The sequence below is a fragment of the Talaromyces amestolkiae genome, assembly GCF_001896365.1.
Source record: "Talaromyces amestolkiae strain CIB chromosome Unknown scaffold12.1, whole genome shotgun sequence".
Lineage (NCBI taxonomy): Eukaryota > Fungi > Ascomycota > Eurotiomycetes > Eurotiales > Trichocomaceae > Talaromyces > Talaromyces amestolkiae.
This window is the reverse complement of record NW_024468048.1, coordinates 30,152-43,803: the sequence shown is the minus strand read 5'-3', so window position 1 is coordinate 43,803 and position 13,652 is coordinate 30,152. Positions and strand designations below refer to the sequence as shown.

General features: G+C 46.1%; 3 protein-coding genes across 3 annotated transcripts; 2 read left to right on the top strand and 1 right to left on the bottom strand.

Moving 5' to 3' along the window:
• Window positions 1–1,480: 1,480 nt before the first annotated feature.
• BHQ10_006346 (uncharacterized protein) lies at window positions 1,481–3,205 on the top strand (the record flags this gene model as incomplete). The annotated part of the gene is made up of 4 exons (XM_040878922.1): window positions 1,481–1,828; window positions 1,894–2,444; window positions 2,506–2,794; window positions 2,855–3,205. 4 exons carry the CDS (start codon window positions 1,481–1,483, stop codon window positions 3,203–3,205), a joined length of 1,539 nt encoding a protein of 512 aa, XP_040734850.1.
• A 757-nt stretch (window positions 3,206–3,962) lies between these two features.
• BHQ10_006345 (uncharacterized protein) lies at window positions 3,963–10,187 on the top strand (the record flags this gene model as incomplete). Its single annotated transcript, XM_040878921.1, has 13 exons — window positions 3,963–4,464; window positions 4,523–4,562; window positions 4,623–5,571; window positions 7,750–7,863; window positions 7,922–8,004; window positions 8,094–8,358; window positions 8,414–8,458; window positions 8,514–8,592; window positions 8,648–9,046; window positions 9,111–9,221; window positions 9,279–9,374; window positions 9,431–9,537; window positions 9,594–10,187. The coding sequence occupies 13 exons, from the start codon at window positions 3,963–3,965 to the stop codon at window positions 10,185–10,187; spliced, it is 3,384 nt and encodes a 1,127-aa protein (XP_040734849.1).
• Window positions 10,188–10,717: 530 nt separating this feature from the next.
• Window positions 10,718–13,628, bottom strand: BHQ10_006344 (uncharacterized protein; the record flags this gene model as incomplete). The annotated part of the gene is made up of 22 exons (XM_040878920.1): window positions 10,718–10,754; window positions 10,813–10,871; window positions 10,930–11,082; window positions 11,140–11,313; window positions 11,375–11,416; window positions 11,476–11,487; window positions 11,559–11,573; window positions 11,625–11,653; window positions 11,712–11,755; window positions 11,804–11,880; window positions 11,933–11,964; window positions 12,022–12,409; window positions 12,468–12,496; window positions 12,560–12,632; window positions 12,683–12,807; window positions 12,859–12,923; window positions 12,977–12,985; window positions 13,048–13,087; window positions 13,138–13,170; window positions 13,222–13,345; window positions 13,449–13,472; window positions 13,584–13,628. The coding sequence occupies 22 exons, from the start codon at window positions 13,626–13,628 to the stop codon at window positions 10,718–10,720; spliced, it is 1,629 nt and encodes a 542-aa protein (XP_040734848.1).
• Between the last annotated feature and the right edge of the window lie 24 nt (window positions 13,629–13,652).

The following is a 13,652-nucleotide window of genomic DNA, read 5'->3' as shown; positions in this document are numbered from 1 at the left end:
AGCTTCGGTACGCGACTGAAAAGTAGGACAAAAGAGATGAACTTACCCAATTCATAGCCAGGTCTTTCTAATGTACGTAAGTCTAATAGGGCCACAGCTCTGTTGTAAAATGTTTCTCGCTGCACCTTGCTCTGAGATGCACACGCATGTGCCCAGATGATGTTCAGCAAAGCCAAAAAGACTGCTCTGAACTTTGGCGGTTGCTGCATTCTTGATTTTTGATATTGATCTAGTATATCAACTTCATTGATGTATGGGAATAGGGTGCCGATGTCCCTGAAAAACGTTCCGAATAGGAACAGAGCTTCTTGTTTGGTAGGTAGAATGTACATTTCCCGTGGAGAACTCTTTTCTGGTGCTGGCCTTGAGTGATCTAATTGGTTAGAAACAACTCGGTTTGCTGAGTGTTTATCATGATTCCCACATTTAGAGCACGATTCTAATAATGAAGCGGCTCTGTTGGTAGGCATGTACAGCATTGTCGTATCGGCAAAAACTTTCGACAACAGGCGAAACATGGCATAATTTGAACTCGGCCCTGCGTAGCAATTTCATGAGAATATATTGATGGCGTGGATAGAAAATTTGCGACGCACCAAAATACCCGACTTCATTTTCTGATGTCTGCTGAAATGCATCTGTTGACAGGATGTCGACTGATATGTCTTCATCCAAAGTTGTTGATACATTAAGAGAATCTTCTTGATGCTCCGAACTCATATCGGTAAGGGATGACGCTTGCTGAAGTGATTTCGAAGAGTTTAGTAGGCTTTGTTCTAGCATCTCAACTCTTTTTCGAAGATCATTTTTATCCCTGTACAACAAAGATCAGCATGCTTGGTTACCATGCATCAGTCCAATCGTGTTGAACCTTTTCGTTAGACCATCCCGCAACCTACTGCTGAGAGGCTTGTAGGAGCATTCCAGGCATAAATCTTTACATCGAGAGCAAGTAGGTCTTGTGCCATTACACTAGTCTACTGTTAGACAGTGTCTTTCCGCTTCGATAGGATATGCGCACCTTGAGTTTTCGACGTCGACATTCGGTGCACGCCACCTCTATACGCCGCATTGTGCTCATTGTATCTGATGTAATCACTATCTTTGCAAGATGTGTGCACGAATAAGTCCATAATGATCAATAAGTTCGTCATTCTAGTATCTCTTCCCCGCATTTTTCCCCAACTTTCATGGCCCTCTCCGACCGTTACCAGCCAATCGGGTGATGGCTTCCCGACCCTTCGCGCAACTATCGGAGCCAAATCGTCTATTATCCAGCTTGTTATATTTGCGCAGTGGAGAGGCAAGAGATGCGGTATTGAGACCTGACAGCCGAGCTCGTTGACATGTAGGGGGGTTGCATAATATAGATCGAGGCGTACGCTCTCTCCTCGTGGTCTATTTTTCACTCAAGCTATCACCTTCATGTCCGAAATTAATCTTAACGATCATGGAATACATACTAGATCAGATATCCGAAATGCGCATTGTTATTGGTGGCAGCTTACTGGCCATCGCTGCCCTGGCTTACATTGTGTATCAACGATACTTGCACCCCCTCGCGAAGTATCCTGGGCCTTTCCTGGCAAGCCTCACGGACCTGTGGCAGGKGAATCAGTTCTTATCATTACAACAACCATACAATTTGACCAAACTGCACATGAAGTATGGTCCAATTGTCCGATATGGACCTGATAAACTCAGCATTACCCACGAGAGTGCGATTCCGGTCATATACCAGAAAAGTGCCAGGCTCATGCCCAAGACGGAGTTTTATGATGCGTATGGAGCTGCGCATCCCAATGTCTTTGGTATGCGAGATGAAGCTGTATGTTTGAGTAGTCTCGCGTCTGCTACTAAAATCACTCGATATAAATCGCTAACGCATTTTAGGTGCACTCCGTTCGTCGGCGACATATGTCACATAGTTTCTCCATGAGCTACATTAAAGACATGGAGAATTATCTCGATGAGAACATTCAGATACTAAAAGATAAGATCCAATCCCACATTGACCGCAATGAGATATTCGATCTTAAAAAAGTATTGCACTATTATGTGATAGATGTGCTAGGCGAGCTAGCATTTAGCCAATCTTTCGGTGTGCAACAGTCGGATGATGAATCCCTTGTGCCTCCCGTTGTCGAGCACAGCCTTCTCGCCGCAGTTACCGGTTCGTGGCCAATGATGACAATGACGTTGAAAAAGTGGCTTCCATATGTACCACATGCTGGACTCAAAAGGCTCTTTGCGGGCCGGAAAGCTTGTGCAGACCTTGCGTCGGTATCTATTGATAGGCGACTCGCTGATCTCTCTGCTGCCCAAAGCTCCGACAGCAAAGCTGAAAGAAAGGACATATTGACCAACTTGATCAAAGCCAAGGACCCCGAGACGGGAGAAAAACTTACTCCGGATGATTTGAAAACAGAAGCGTTTGGTTTCATGTAAGGGTTGCTCCATGCTAGATGTTGAACTGGAAGTCCGAGAGTCACTGAATTGCAACAGTATTGCAGGAACTCATACGACAAGTGCTACTTCGACATTGCTCTTCTATCATTTACTACACAATCCCGAGTACTTGGAAAAGTGTGTCCATGAAATTGACTCCAATTTGCCTCCCCTCAACCCCGGTGAGGCAGCTTATCCGGTTACTAGCGTTGAGACATCGCTTCCTTTCCTACGTAACTGCATGCGGGAAAACTTTCGAATCACTCCAGTATTTACCATGCCATTGGCACGTCGCGTCATGGATCCGGCGGGCGTGACTATTGAAGGGTCCCATATCCCCTACGGAGTAAGCTTTGAAATATATCATGCTCGACCTTGAGACACAGAAAGGCTGATGGTTGATTAGACATCTCTCGCGGTATGCAACCATGCATTCCACCATAATCCAGCCGTGTGGGGCAAAGACCACAACATCTTCGACCCTACGCGATGGGAAGATCCGTCCATTGCCGCAAAATCTCGTCTTTTGATGCATTTCGGTCTCGGGGGACGACAATGTATTGGCAAAACAGTAGCTACAACCAACATATACAAGCTTTTGAGTACACTCCTGAGAGAATTCGACTTTGATTTGGCGAGCGAGCAGGAGCGGGCAGATGTAGCTAAAGGGTTGTACAAGGGAAAAATTCCGGATATGTTCAGCGTTGGGATTAGTGACTTGAAGGGTCCTTTGCTGGTAACTGCTCGGAATCGATAAGGGGTTTTAGATGGATTTTGAGATTACCTGGAGTATTCTGTATTGCTTACGTTTGAAACCCCGGGTGTAGGACAATAAATCTTGCTAAATTACTTCGCCAGTATTGATTAATCTGCTTGATCTACGTTGACATTAGGTATACAACGTTCATGGGTTATGTCCGCCTACTGCCCAGTGCGTAGGTATGATTTTAATTAATATATATCACTGCCAAGTGGGTATATACCTTCGAAACAAAAAATCAGGACAGAAATGGTTTATACGTGGATTTTCGATACGTGGAAGCTGTCTCCTGAATGGTTAGATAGTGGTATGTATAGCAAACAGTGCATCTCATGTAAGGTCCGATAGCTTGTACTTTGAGTGATCAAGGCTGTTCTTCAGTTCTCATTTTCTTTGATCGACGGGGCCGTTCTAGAAATGGTTAGTTGCAGTGGCCAGGGGGGGCCTAATTGATGCCTGAAACTGAATAAACATTTCCATTGGAGGGTATGATGAGCTAGTAAACAAGCTAAACTGAGTCTAGATTAGACCGCACAGCAAGCAATGTATGATTGGCTTATAGATTTAATCAGAGTTAGTTACTATGCATGACTTACTGTAAGAAAATCAGCTGTCTTCAGCCGCATGGCGATGACTTTCTCCTGAATTTACTCCGACAGCTGTGTTCGACACTTTAATACCGCGACGTCTCTTTATCGAAGAGTCAGATCATGTCGCGCTCGAAATCTGTATCTAGTCGCCTATATTCGCGATCATGACATACTCCTTCTTTGTCCCCAGGACATACGTCCTGGCTTTACTCGCGCTTGTATACGGAGCTTGGGCCGCTGTCCTGCCCGCTCGCGACACCACGATCACCCTCCCTCCAGGCGCTACCTATGACCCTGCTACGAACGTATGGTGCACACCGACAACATGGACGGATATCGGCTCTTTCTTTCTGGGCAACTACCTTTCCCACGCGGCCACCGTCATTTCGTTTCCCGGGGAGCCTGTCAGTATAACAATTGTGAACATGATATTGGCAATCTTCGTCCCCAGCTCAGGCGCAGGTCGCGGAGTTCTGGCTGTGGTGCGACATGCCGCTTTTTATAAAAATCCGTTTCAGCAAGCCCTTCGCTCGAGAGCTTTTTGCATGGTCGTTCGTTCGCAGAAATGGAAGCCGATGGCTGGGGAGACGCTTCGTTCCATGTCGTTTTTGTCAAAGGAGCTTCGAGATGAGGATAACGACGAGTACGAAGCCTATAAGATCATGTGTACGTCGAAGGTTACTGATGGTTTATTCTGCGATGGCTAACACGTTGAAATCCGTAGCTAAAAATACAGAAAAGGTTGGGCAATACGTGGAAGAGCTGTAAGTTGAGGGACAATGGTAAATGATTTCAACTAATAAACCTGCTAATCGTTTGCTTAGAAAAGCACATCATGAACCGATCGAACTCAAGGTGGAAAGCCCGCTATGGTTGCAAGTAGGTGCTAATTCTACACGCGTCGAATTTGTCGGCCGCCATTACCAAGTCTTCGGAACATACAAACTACCGGAAGGATACCAGCTGGCCTACGTCCCTGCCAACGCTATCGTCGAACCGGTCTCTTTCTCAAGTGACAGCTCAGATCAAACTGCAGCCCCCAAATCCGAGTTTGCCCTTACATCAGCTTACAGTTTTGCGTCCGCCTTGGTATCAATCATCCAGATTATCTATGCGTTGACCGGCTTGTATCGTTCTCGAGGCAACCAAGTATCGAAATATGGATATGCGGCGTTCTCATTTACAGTCTTACCGTATGTGATCATGTCCTTTGTCAATTTGCTGGGCAATTTGGTTACTCCTCGATACTCAACTTTGTATCTTGTTCGCTCCGAGATGATGGACGAGGCTTCACGGCGCGGAGGTGAATTTCAAGGAGTTGTCGGTAATCTTGAAAGTGCGCACCTTGAGGTCGAGGATACCTTCGTGTTCTCCGCTGCTCTCAAGGAGTCAGCACAAGAGCGGTGGGAGTTTCAACTGGGCGACAAAATTTATCTCCCTGGAGAAGTGGAGCCCATGACTGCCGAGAAACATGAGCTGGCGTCAAAGTCAGATGAAGAGCGTAACGATACCGATCCCGCAACCTCTCATGACGTGAAAAAGGCATTGTCCGCTGATGAAGGGGAATTGAAAACCCCCGCACAGTCCTCTGACACTGACGAAACCAACGAAAAGCGACAGCGGAAAAAGAAAAAGTCCAAAAAGGATAAAAAACCTTTACTCGTATGCCCTAACTGCTACTACTTCAAAACCGTAAAAGCAAATCACGCCAATATTCTCAGCATCACCAACCCTAAGCAATTCCATTTCATCGGCGAGTGGCTGATACGACTTGTACGTATCTTGATCGGATCTCTACCCTTGGCTGTCATTGGAGGAATGTCGCAATTCAAAACCGGATCAAGCACGGTCGCTCAGCGAGCATGGACGATGAGTTGGTTAGCCGTCGGGATGGCTCTACCAATTCAACCTTTTCTGTCTTACATTGTGGTGCAGGATTTTACTGCATTTTTTAAAAAGGCAAGAAACGCGATGAGAAAGGGAGCGGATTCCCGCGTCAGAAAGCTTTTTTGGGATTCTTTTCTTGAGATTATATTTTATATCCTGTTTCTTGGATTGTGTGGGGCGCCTGCCATCGGTGGATTTGTGGTTGTTGCGCAGATGTTGAGAGAGTCGGCGTCGTGTGAGGTGTTATGAATGTAGTTTAAACCTCAACAACAATGGTATCATATGCCGCGTCAAATCCGCTACTGGCGATACTAAGTGGTATCGTGGATCGTAAAAGGTAATTAAATATGACCCGAGGCATCCTTATGTTCTTGAACTGATTTCTGCCCTCATCAACCGGCTGAAAATGAATGACTCGACATGTAATTCTAATACATAGACTTAAGGACGCACAAAACCCGAGCTGGCCGATCCCGGTACAAAACCGGTCAACGCTCTGTATACCCACCAAGTCGACTACTCTCGTAGGATTTCCAGATTGAATCACACACGTACGTTCAGTCAAAAGTCTCAACTTAGGGTTTGCTCTCTACTTCCAAACAAGGTATGTGGTCGGAAATTTCCGAATGTGGAAATTAAATTGTGTTTTCCGCCGCACGTTTCAAGGAGATGACTCGGGATTCGACAATCACTGACCGTCTAGCCTCAAGATCACCCCCGCGCTAAATGCACGCCATAGCGCGAAAATCTACTCATAGTATTGCAACTACATGCACTATTTTAGTATAACTCAACATCATCACGAGATGAACGAATTGATCGTTGGAAAATTTGGGGACTTCTTGGCTGGTGCTAATAATGAATGGTTTTCTCGGCAGCATGGTCATACGACCCTGCTACAACATGTCTGTAATTGTCCTCTAGGGCTACTGTGTGCAAGGTCGCAGGGCCAGACCAATGTAACCTAAGCACTCTATGTATGTATGCTTAATCTGCATACTACTATCTGCAGGGGATGTGCCCAGGTGATTGATCGGAAGGTTATTACTGAAAAGTAGTGCTTCATACAATATTTTTGTCACCATTAGAGGACCCATGAGAACCGGATATCTTCCGATTATTTCCTGATTCAGGGCACTTTGCACACGGTCTGTGAGCCGGTAACTCTGCGTTCCTGGCTGACGAGTAATGCTTATTCCCCGTGGCTTGACCAGTAAGTTATCCTGTATTGGAGTCAGAGTATCTCCCATTGGACTGTTGTATGCACATATTTTTGGCTGCGGCCAATGCACGCTAAGGAGGCTGATATAAGCCTTGAGATATGAAGCTTCGATAGTGGATACTGATTTTGACTTCCATGGCGTTCCGGGTGATATCGTGTATGTGCGGTGTACATGGCTTGCATATGCTGCAACATTGCTACATATGTTTCTTGATTTGAGTATTGACCGGGGAGATATGAATAGCAACTTGGACACATGTAAACGTTGCAGATCCGATAATGCCAAGAAAGATGAGCAATGACTACCACTTCTTGCATGTTGGTCGGCCCTTTAGCTGATTGGCAGCCGAGTCATGCCGCTGCATTGCACTGCACTACTGCCATATTGTTGAACAAGTGAGAATTTAGTCCGGTAGTCAATCCTACTAGCCTTCCACAAACTGCTGGCATTTCCTAATACTACTACCCTCTCGTGAACAAACAAGCTAGAATGATCGATCCACGTGGAGAGAAATAGCACCACTACACTTCTCTAGCGTTTTCATTCCGGATATAGTCTACGTACCTACAGAATGCATGAGCCAACAGTATCATTCAGAATGTAACACGTGTGACCTCCCCAACTTAAACCCTGAGATTAACATGGCCAATTGACTTTTTCATTATTGAGATAGCTTACGACGCTTCTATGATTATTCATCCTGTCTTTGATCATAGATGTGTATTGACAGTTTCAAGATAGTTGTATAAGAAGGAGACATCAATCCTTCGACAACTTCTCGACTTGCCAAGCTCTGTCTAGCCTGTTAAAAAAGTCAACAGTCTAGCAAACAACAATGCAGAAGAGTATCGTTGCATTGTTGGCCCTTGCCGGTGCCGCCAACGCGGGGGCGGCATCGTTGAAGGACATCAAGCACGTTGTTATGCTGATGATGGAGAACCGCTCATTCCAGCACGTGAGTGATACCCTGCTCAAATTATACGAGAAGAGTCCTCCTCATACTTATTGATTAGTACTTCGGTACTATGGCTGGKGTGCGAGGCTTTGCCGATCCGAATGTCCAGATCAACCCTGACGGCAAATCGGTTTGGTACCAGTAAGTGGAGATGGAGCAGATCCTATTGATCCTGCATGACATGCTATTGCATGAGATGAAAATTATTCAGTATTGATATCTTATGGCAGGAACCTCACTGGCGTCACCACCGAGGCTGAGTATCTCCTCCCTTATTGGTTGAACTACCTTGGAGGAGAGGAGAACTACAACAAAAGTCAATGCCTCTGTGCCGGAGCCAACAACTGGATCCCTACCCACCAGTCCTTCAACGGTGGTCTCAACAACGCCTGGGCTCAGATCTCGACTCCTCAGTCATGGGGGTATTTCAAGCGTCAGGATATCCCATATCACTTTGCGTTGGCTGAGTCATATACTGTTGCCGATCGTTATCATGTATGTTTTTATCCTTATCCGGTTTTGTTACATTATTCATATGGTTCTTTCATAGGCAAGCATTGCTTCCAACACCGACCCCAACAGATGGTTCTGGCAGGTATGTATCCAGTTTTCTGTAGCATATTGAACACGTCATACTAATATATGATCAGTCTGGGTCTATCAACGTCCCCGGTGGTCCCCAGCCCCTTGGCGCCGGTGGTGTCGTCCTAGATGACCAACAGGCCGACAGTAAGCCGCATCAACTTTCCAAATGACATGACCGAACAGCTAACCATCTTAACAGCCTGCTCCGGTGTTAACTTGGACTGTCTCCCCCTTAAATGGCCCGCCTTCGCCCAATACCTGGACGAAGCCGGCGTCAACTGGCGCTCCTATCAAAACTCCTACAACTGGGCCACCAACAATGGTCTCTTCTACTTTGAGGCATTTCAAAACGCATCCACCAACTCTAGTCTGTACGAGCGTGGTCTCGCCTTTGACGGTGACAATGGTCTTGATGCTTTCAAGGCTGCCGCTGCTGCCGGTACTCTTCCCGAAGTCAGCTGGGTGTTCCCTCCTGGTGCACTTCAGGAGCATTCGCCGAATACTCCTATTGACGGATCGTGGTTTATTAACCAGGTTGTTGGCTCGGCTATCAATGGAAAGGATAGAGAGGAGACCGTCATCCTTCTTAACTACGATGGTGCGTATAAACCTTTTTTCAATAATAATAATATATCATGCTGAAGGAAAGCTAATGATAACAGAGGGTGGTGGTTGGGGTGATGCTGTCTTGCCCCTTGTTTCTCCCAACGGTACCGCTGGTGAATGGTTTGAAGATCCTTATGGAACTTTGGGCTACACATTCTCCGGTCCTGGTGAGCTCCTCTTCCTTCTCATAAAGCAACTAGGCAGTATATACTAAGATATGAAAGGTGTTCGTATCCCCCTTTTGATCATTTCTCCCTTCACTCGTGGTGGCCACGTCTTTACCGAACGTTCGGACCATTCTTCCATCATTCAGTTCCTCGGTAAGTCGCTAATCAAGGTCTGATACACTATTGAAACTAATCTAATGAAATCACAGAGCAATACCTCACCGCCAGAGGATACAAGAACATCGTCACCCCTCAACTCAACGAATGGCGCCGCGGGCACATGTCCGACCTCGTCAACGCCTTTGACTTTGAGAACGTAAGTCTTTACAACCATTCAGCTGTTCCATATACTCCCTCTAACTCTTAAAACAGCCCGACTACAGCATCCCCAACCTCCCCACCCCCAACACCCCCATCGCCAACTCCGCCGGCGAACTAATCGGGATGTACAGCGGCTTCTGCGACATCGAATGGACCGGCTCCTGCTCCGGCAGCGAATACGTCTCGGGCATCCCCTACGGCAACCAAACCGAAGAAGAAGCTCTCTACTTCGAGGACGGCTTCAAGGGTATCCGCGGCTACATGACCGAGGGCCACTACCTCGTCTTTGAGTACAAAGGGTACGCTTTGACCAACGAGGGCGGTAAAAGCAACACTCTAGCGACCAGCAAGGCCACCTCAACACACAACGCAAAGAGCCAGAGATGGGTTCTCAAGGCTTTGAGTGCGGAAGGTACTACGTTCAATATCTACAGTGCTGTTGATGGACGATACCTTACTACTGGAAGTACATTCACCACGAATGCTAAGAACGCGGAGACGTACAACATCACGTATCTTGGTAGTGGTGAGTATGCTATTCAGGCTGCTAATGGTGTCTATCTGGAGATTAATGGATCGGGTAAGCTCAAGTATTCGAAGAAACCGATTGGTTTCAGCGTTTACAGTGTTACCTACCATGACTAGATGAAAGTCTTGCTTGGTATGATAAGGATGAAGGAAGAAAGAGGAAAAATGGTGTCATGATGAAATGAGTGAATGTAGGCATCATTTGGCCAAATTTGATGATGGTAGAGAATATCAATCGGAATGGACTAGAAACTTTTCGAAATCATGTTGATCTTTGGAACCAATTAGTTGATAGTAGGCTCGATATAGAATAAGGACTTCGTTACTACCTTGAGCGATATACTAGGACACCCCTAGGGAGAAGGTAAATAGTTCCTAGTTGGAAGAAAGGTAGGAAAGAAAAGAAAAGAAAAGAAAAACCCGGCATGACTCCATACCCTGAATGATTGCTTAAGTGACCTATCGAAAACTTTTATTCTATTGTATATTCCCCGTCTCCGCTCAAGAGACCGCTAAGGATTTCAACCATCCTGGTCCTTTTCGCTCTATGCACCCTTTCCCGAGAAATTTTCCAAAACGCCGTGCGATTTAAATTACTATCCTTCTTCTAATATGTTTCTTGTCTACCTTTTCGTCAATCAGTCCGCTTATTCCAACTCAATGGTGCCAGGGGGCTTGGAAGTTCTAAGAAAATAATGTCAGCTTAAAGCTCAGCATCTCAGAATGGAAAGCTTTTACTTACAGATCATAGACGACGCGAGACACGCCCTCGACCTGGTTGCAGATGGTGCGAGAAACATCCTGGAGGAACACCAATTAATGACTCGAATCTAATGAAGGCGCTTCAGAAGTGACTTACCGCGAGGAAAGTATGGTCAAAGTTGAAGACCTCTGCACTCATAAAGTCCTTGGTACGGACGGCGCGCAGAATTATAATGTATCCCCAGACTCGCTGATCACCAAAGACACCGACGCTACGATTGGTGTCGAGACCGGCAAAAGCCTGAGAGATCTATGGGGTAAGAGTCAGCTTTCGTTCTTATCGCGTTGGCCTGGTGATGCGACATACCTCGTCGTAAAGGCCAGCTTCTTTAATCTTTGTGATGAAAATGTGGTCGGCCTGACGGGCGATATTCACGCGCTCTTCGGTGCAGTCACCGAGAATACGGATGGCAATGCCGGGGCCAGGGAAGGGGTGACGGTTCACAAGAGACTCGTGGATTCCGAGTTGACGACCAATTGCCTATACGAACATTAGTATCGATTACAACTTATGTAAAGGTCCGCTGTAAAGGCTCGCTTACCCTAACTTCATCTTTGAACAAAAGTCTGAGAGGTTCAATAAGCTAGAGTCGAAATTAAATTAGCATTGTTTACATGTTAAAGCAAAAGTATGAGCACTTACACGCAAGCCTTGCTAAATGAGCCGAATTCGTGTCATGTCAGTATTTTCAACCCTGCCAGAGGCTATCAAGTGGTTCAACTTACGCCGTTCATCATACGCTATATGCTAGTTAGCCAGGGAACAATTAGGTGTAGGAAAGAATTGCTTACCTCAGGCAGACCACCAACGTTGTGGTGAGCTTTTTCAAATGTCAGCTTATTTGAACTTCTTTTGTGTAATGTCAGTAAGTGGCTTACTCTTAATAGTGGCTGAAGGACCACGGAAACTCAAGGATTCGATACTAAAATCTGTCAGCTTAGAAATGTGCAATTCAGTCAAAATCGCTTACACGTCGGGGTAGAGTGTGCCCTGTAAGAACCATTCGACCTTGCCGGAGTTGGGGGTATGCTCTACTTCCTTCTCGATCTGAAAATCTCGTTGGTAAGTCACATATAATGACATAAGAGACTGAACGTACCCTGATAGCTTCTTGCTCAAACAAATCGATGACTTCACAATAATCAGTACCTTTGTCAATAGCCCATCAACAAMCCCCGGGATACTCACAAGTCGAGCCAATAATCTTTCGCTTCTTCTCGGGGTCGGAAACACCAGCGAGACGGCTCATGAAAAGCTCACCAGCATTGACAACGGTAAGATTGACGCCAAGATGTTTCTCGAGCGTCTCCTTGACCTGTTCGCACTCGTTCAAACGCATAAAGCCATTGTCAATAAGGATAGCTTTGAAGCGGTCTCCAATAGCTTCACGCATTAATTTGGCTCCGACAGTGCTGTCCACACCACCGCTGCAAGCACCAAGAACGAGTGCGCGGGGGCCAACGAGTTCACGAATGCGAGCAATTTCGAGCTGGAMGAAGTCGCCCATTTTCCAGTTTGGTTGAGCACCGCAAATATCAACGGCAAAGTTGCGGAGAACCTCAACACCGCGGGGTGTCTACATTCGATAGTCAGTGAAAGTTTCTTTCGGAATGTATTGTGATGTGGTAACAGACGTGTTCAAGCTCGGGATGGAATTGGACACCTAAAAGTTAATCGTTAGCACCTTGCCATATTAGGCCACGAAAATAGCTTGAAAAAGACGAACCAAAAATGGGTTTCTCCTCATGGGCGATACCGGCATATTCTGAATTCTTGGTGGCACCGATGACCACGAAGCCCTATTAGAGTCAATAAGAAAGATTAAAAAATAAGAAGCTAATTGACTCACCTCAGGCAGGCTCACTAGCTTGTCGAAGTGGGACATGAAAACAGGCATTGCTTCACCGAGACCAGCGAAAAGGCGGTCGACATGGCTATTTACGTGGGCGATGTTGACGTCGGCGTGACCGTATTCTAAATTAAGGTGTTAAATAGCGCGATACGTGATATCCCCAAAGTACGAACCTCGTGCTTCACCGCGGGCAACATTCTTTGCGTTGATGCGCCAAGCTATCTCCTGGCAACCATAGCTGAGTCGATATATTAGTGATGTACCACAAGTCGATGACACAGGAGGTCATACCAAATACCACTATAAGTCCCACGTTAGTTCATATTCCAAAGATTCACGGGTGGTTTGAGAACAAGACTCACAGAATGGGGACACCGAGGTCAAAAACAGCGGGGTCCACATCTATATATATGAGTAAACGCATCGATATTTCCCAAAGGCAAAGCCCTTACGAGGAGAATCATTATCATAGACAGAAGCAGGGCCTAATATCTCAATTAGAATTCGGCAAAACATATATCATGCGAACTGTATACCTCCGGAGAAAATTATTCCCTTAGGCTTCCATGTCAACTCGGCGATCTTGGTGGTACACGGAAGGAGCTCAGCGAAGACGCCGAGAGCGCGGAGACGTCGCAAGATAAGATGACTGGTTTGACTCTTTTAATGATGGGAGTCAGCATTTGTTTACTTTTTCGTATCGACGCCGAAGCTCGTGCAATAGATCAAAATGGAGGGGTGAAGGGCTGTCGACTTTACGTACGCCAAAATCGAGAACGAGGATAGTCTGAAAGTGCAATCTGTTAGCTTAACCATTTTTATTGCATTTTCGAGTGCATTGCGCCCGCGTGCTCTGACTGTAGTCATTCGTCGCAAGTTCTTGGTCTGAGGTACATACATCGAAATTGTTGTGAGGCGTTTCCGCCTCGAGGTTGGAAACCATTATAATCGTTCTTGAGCTGTCGAG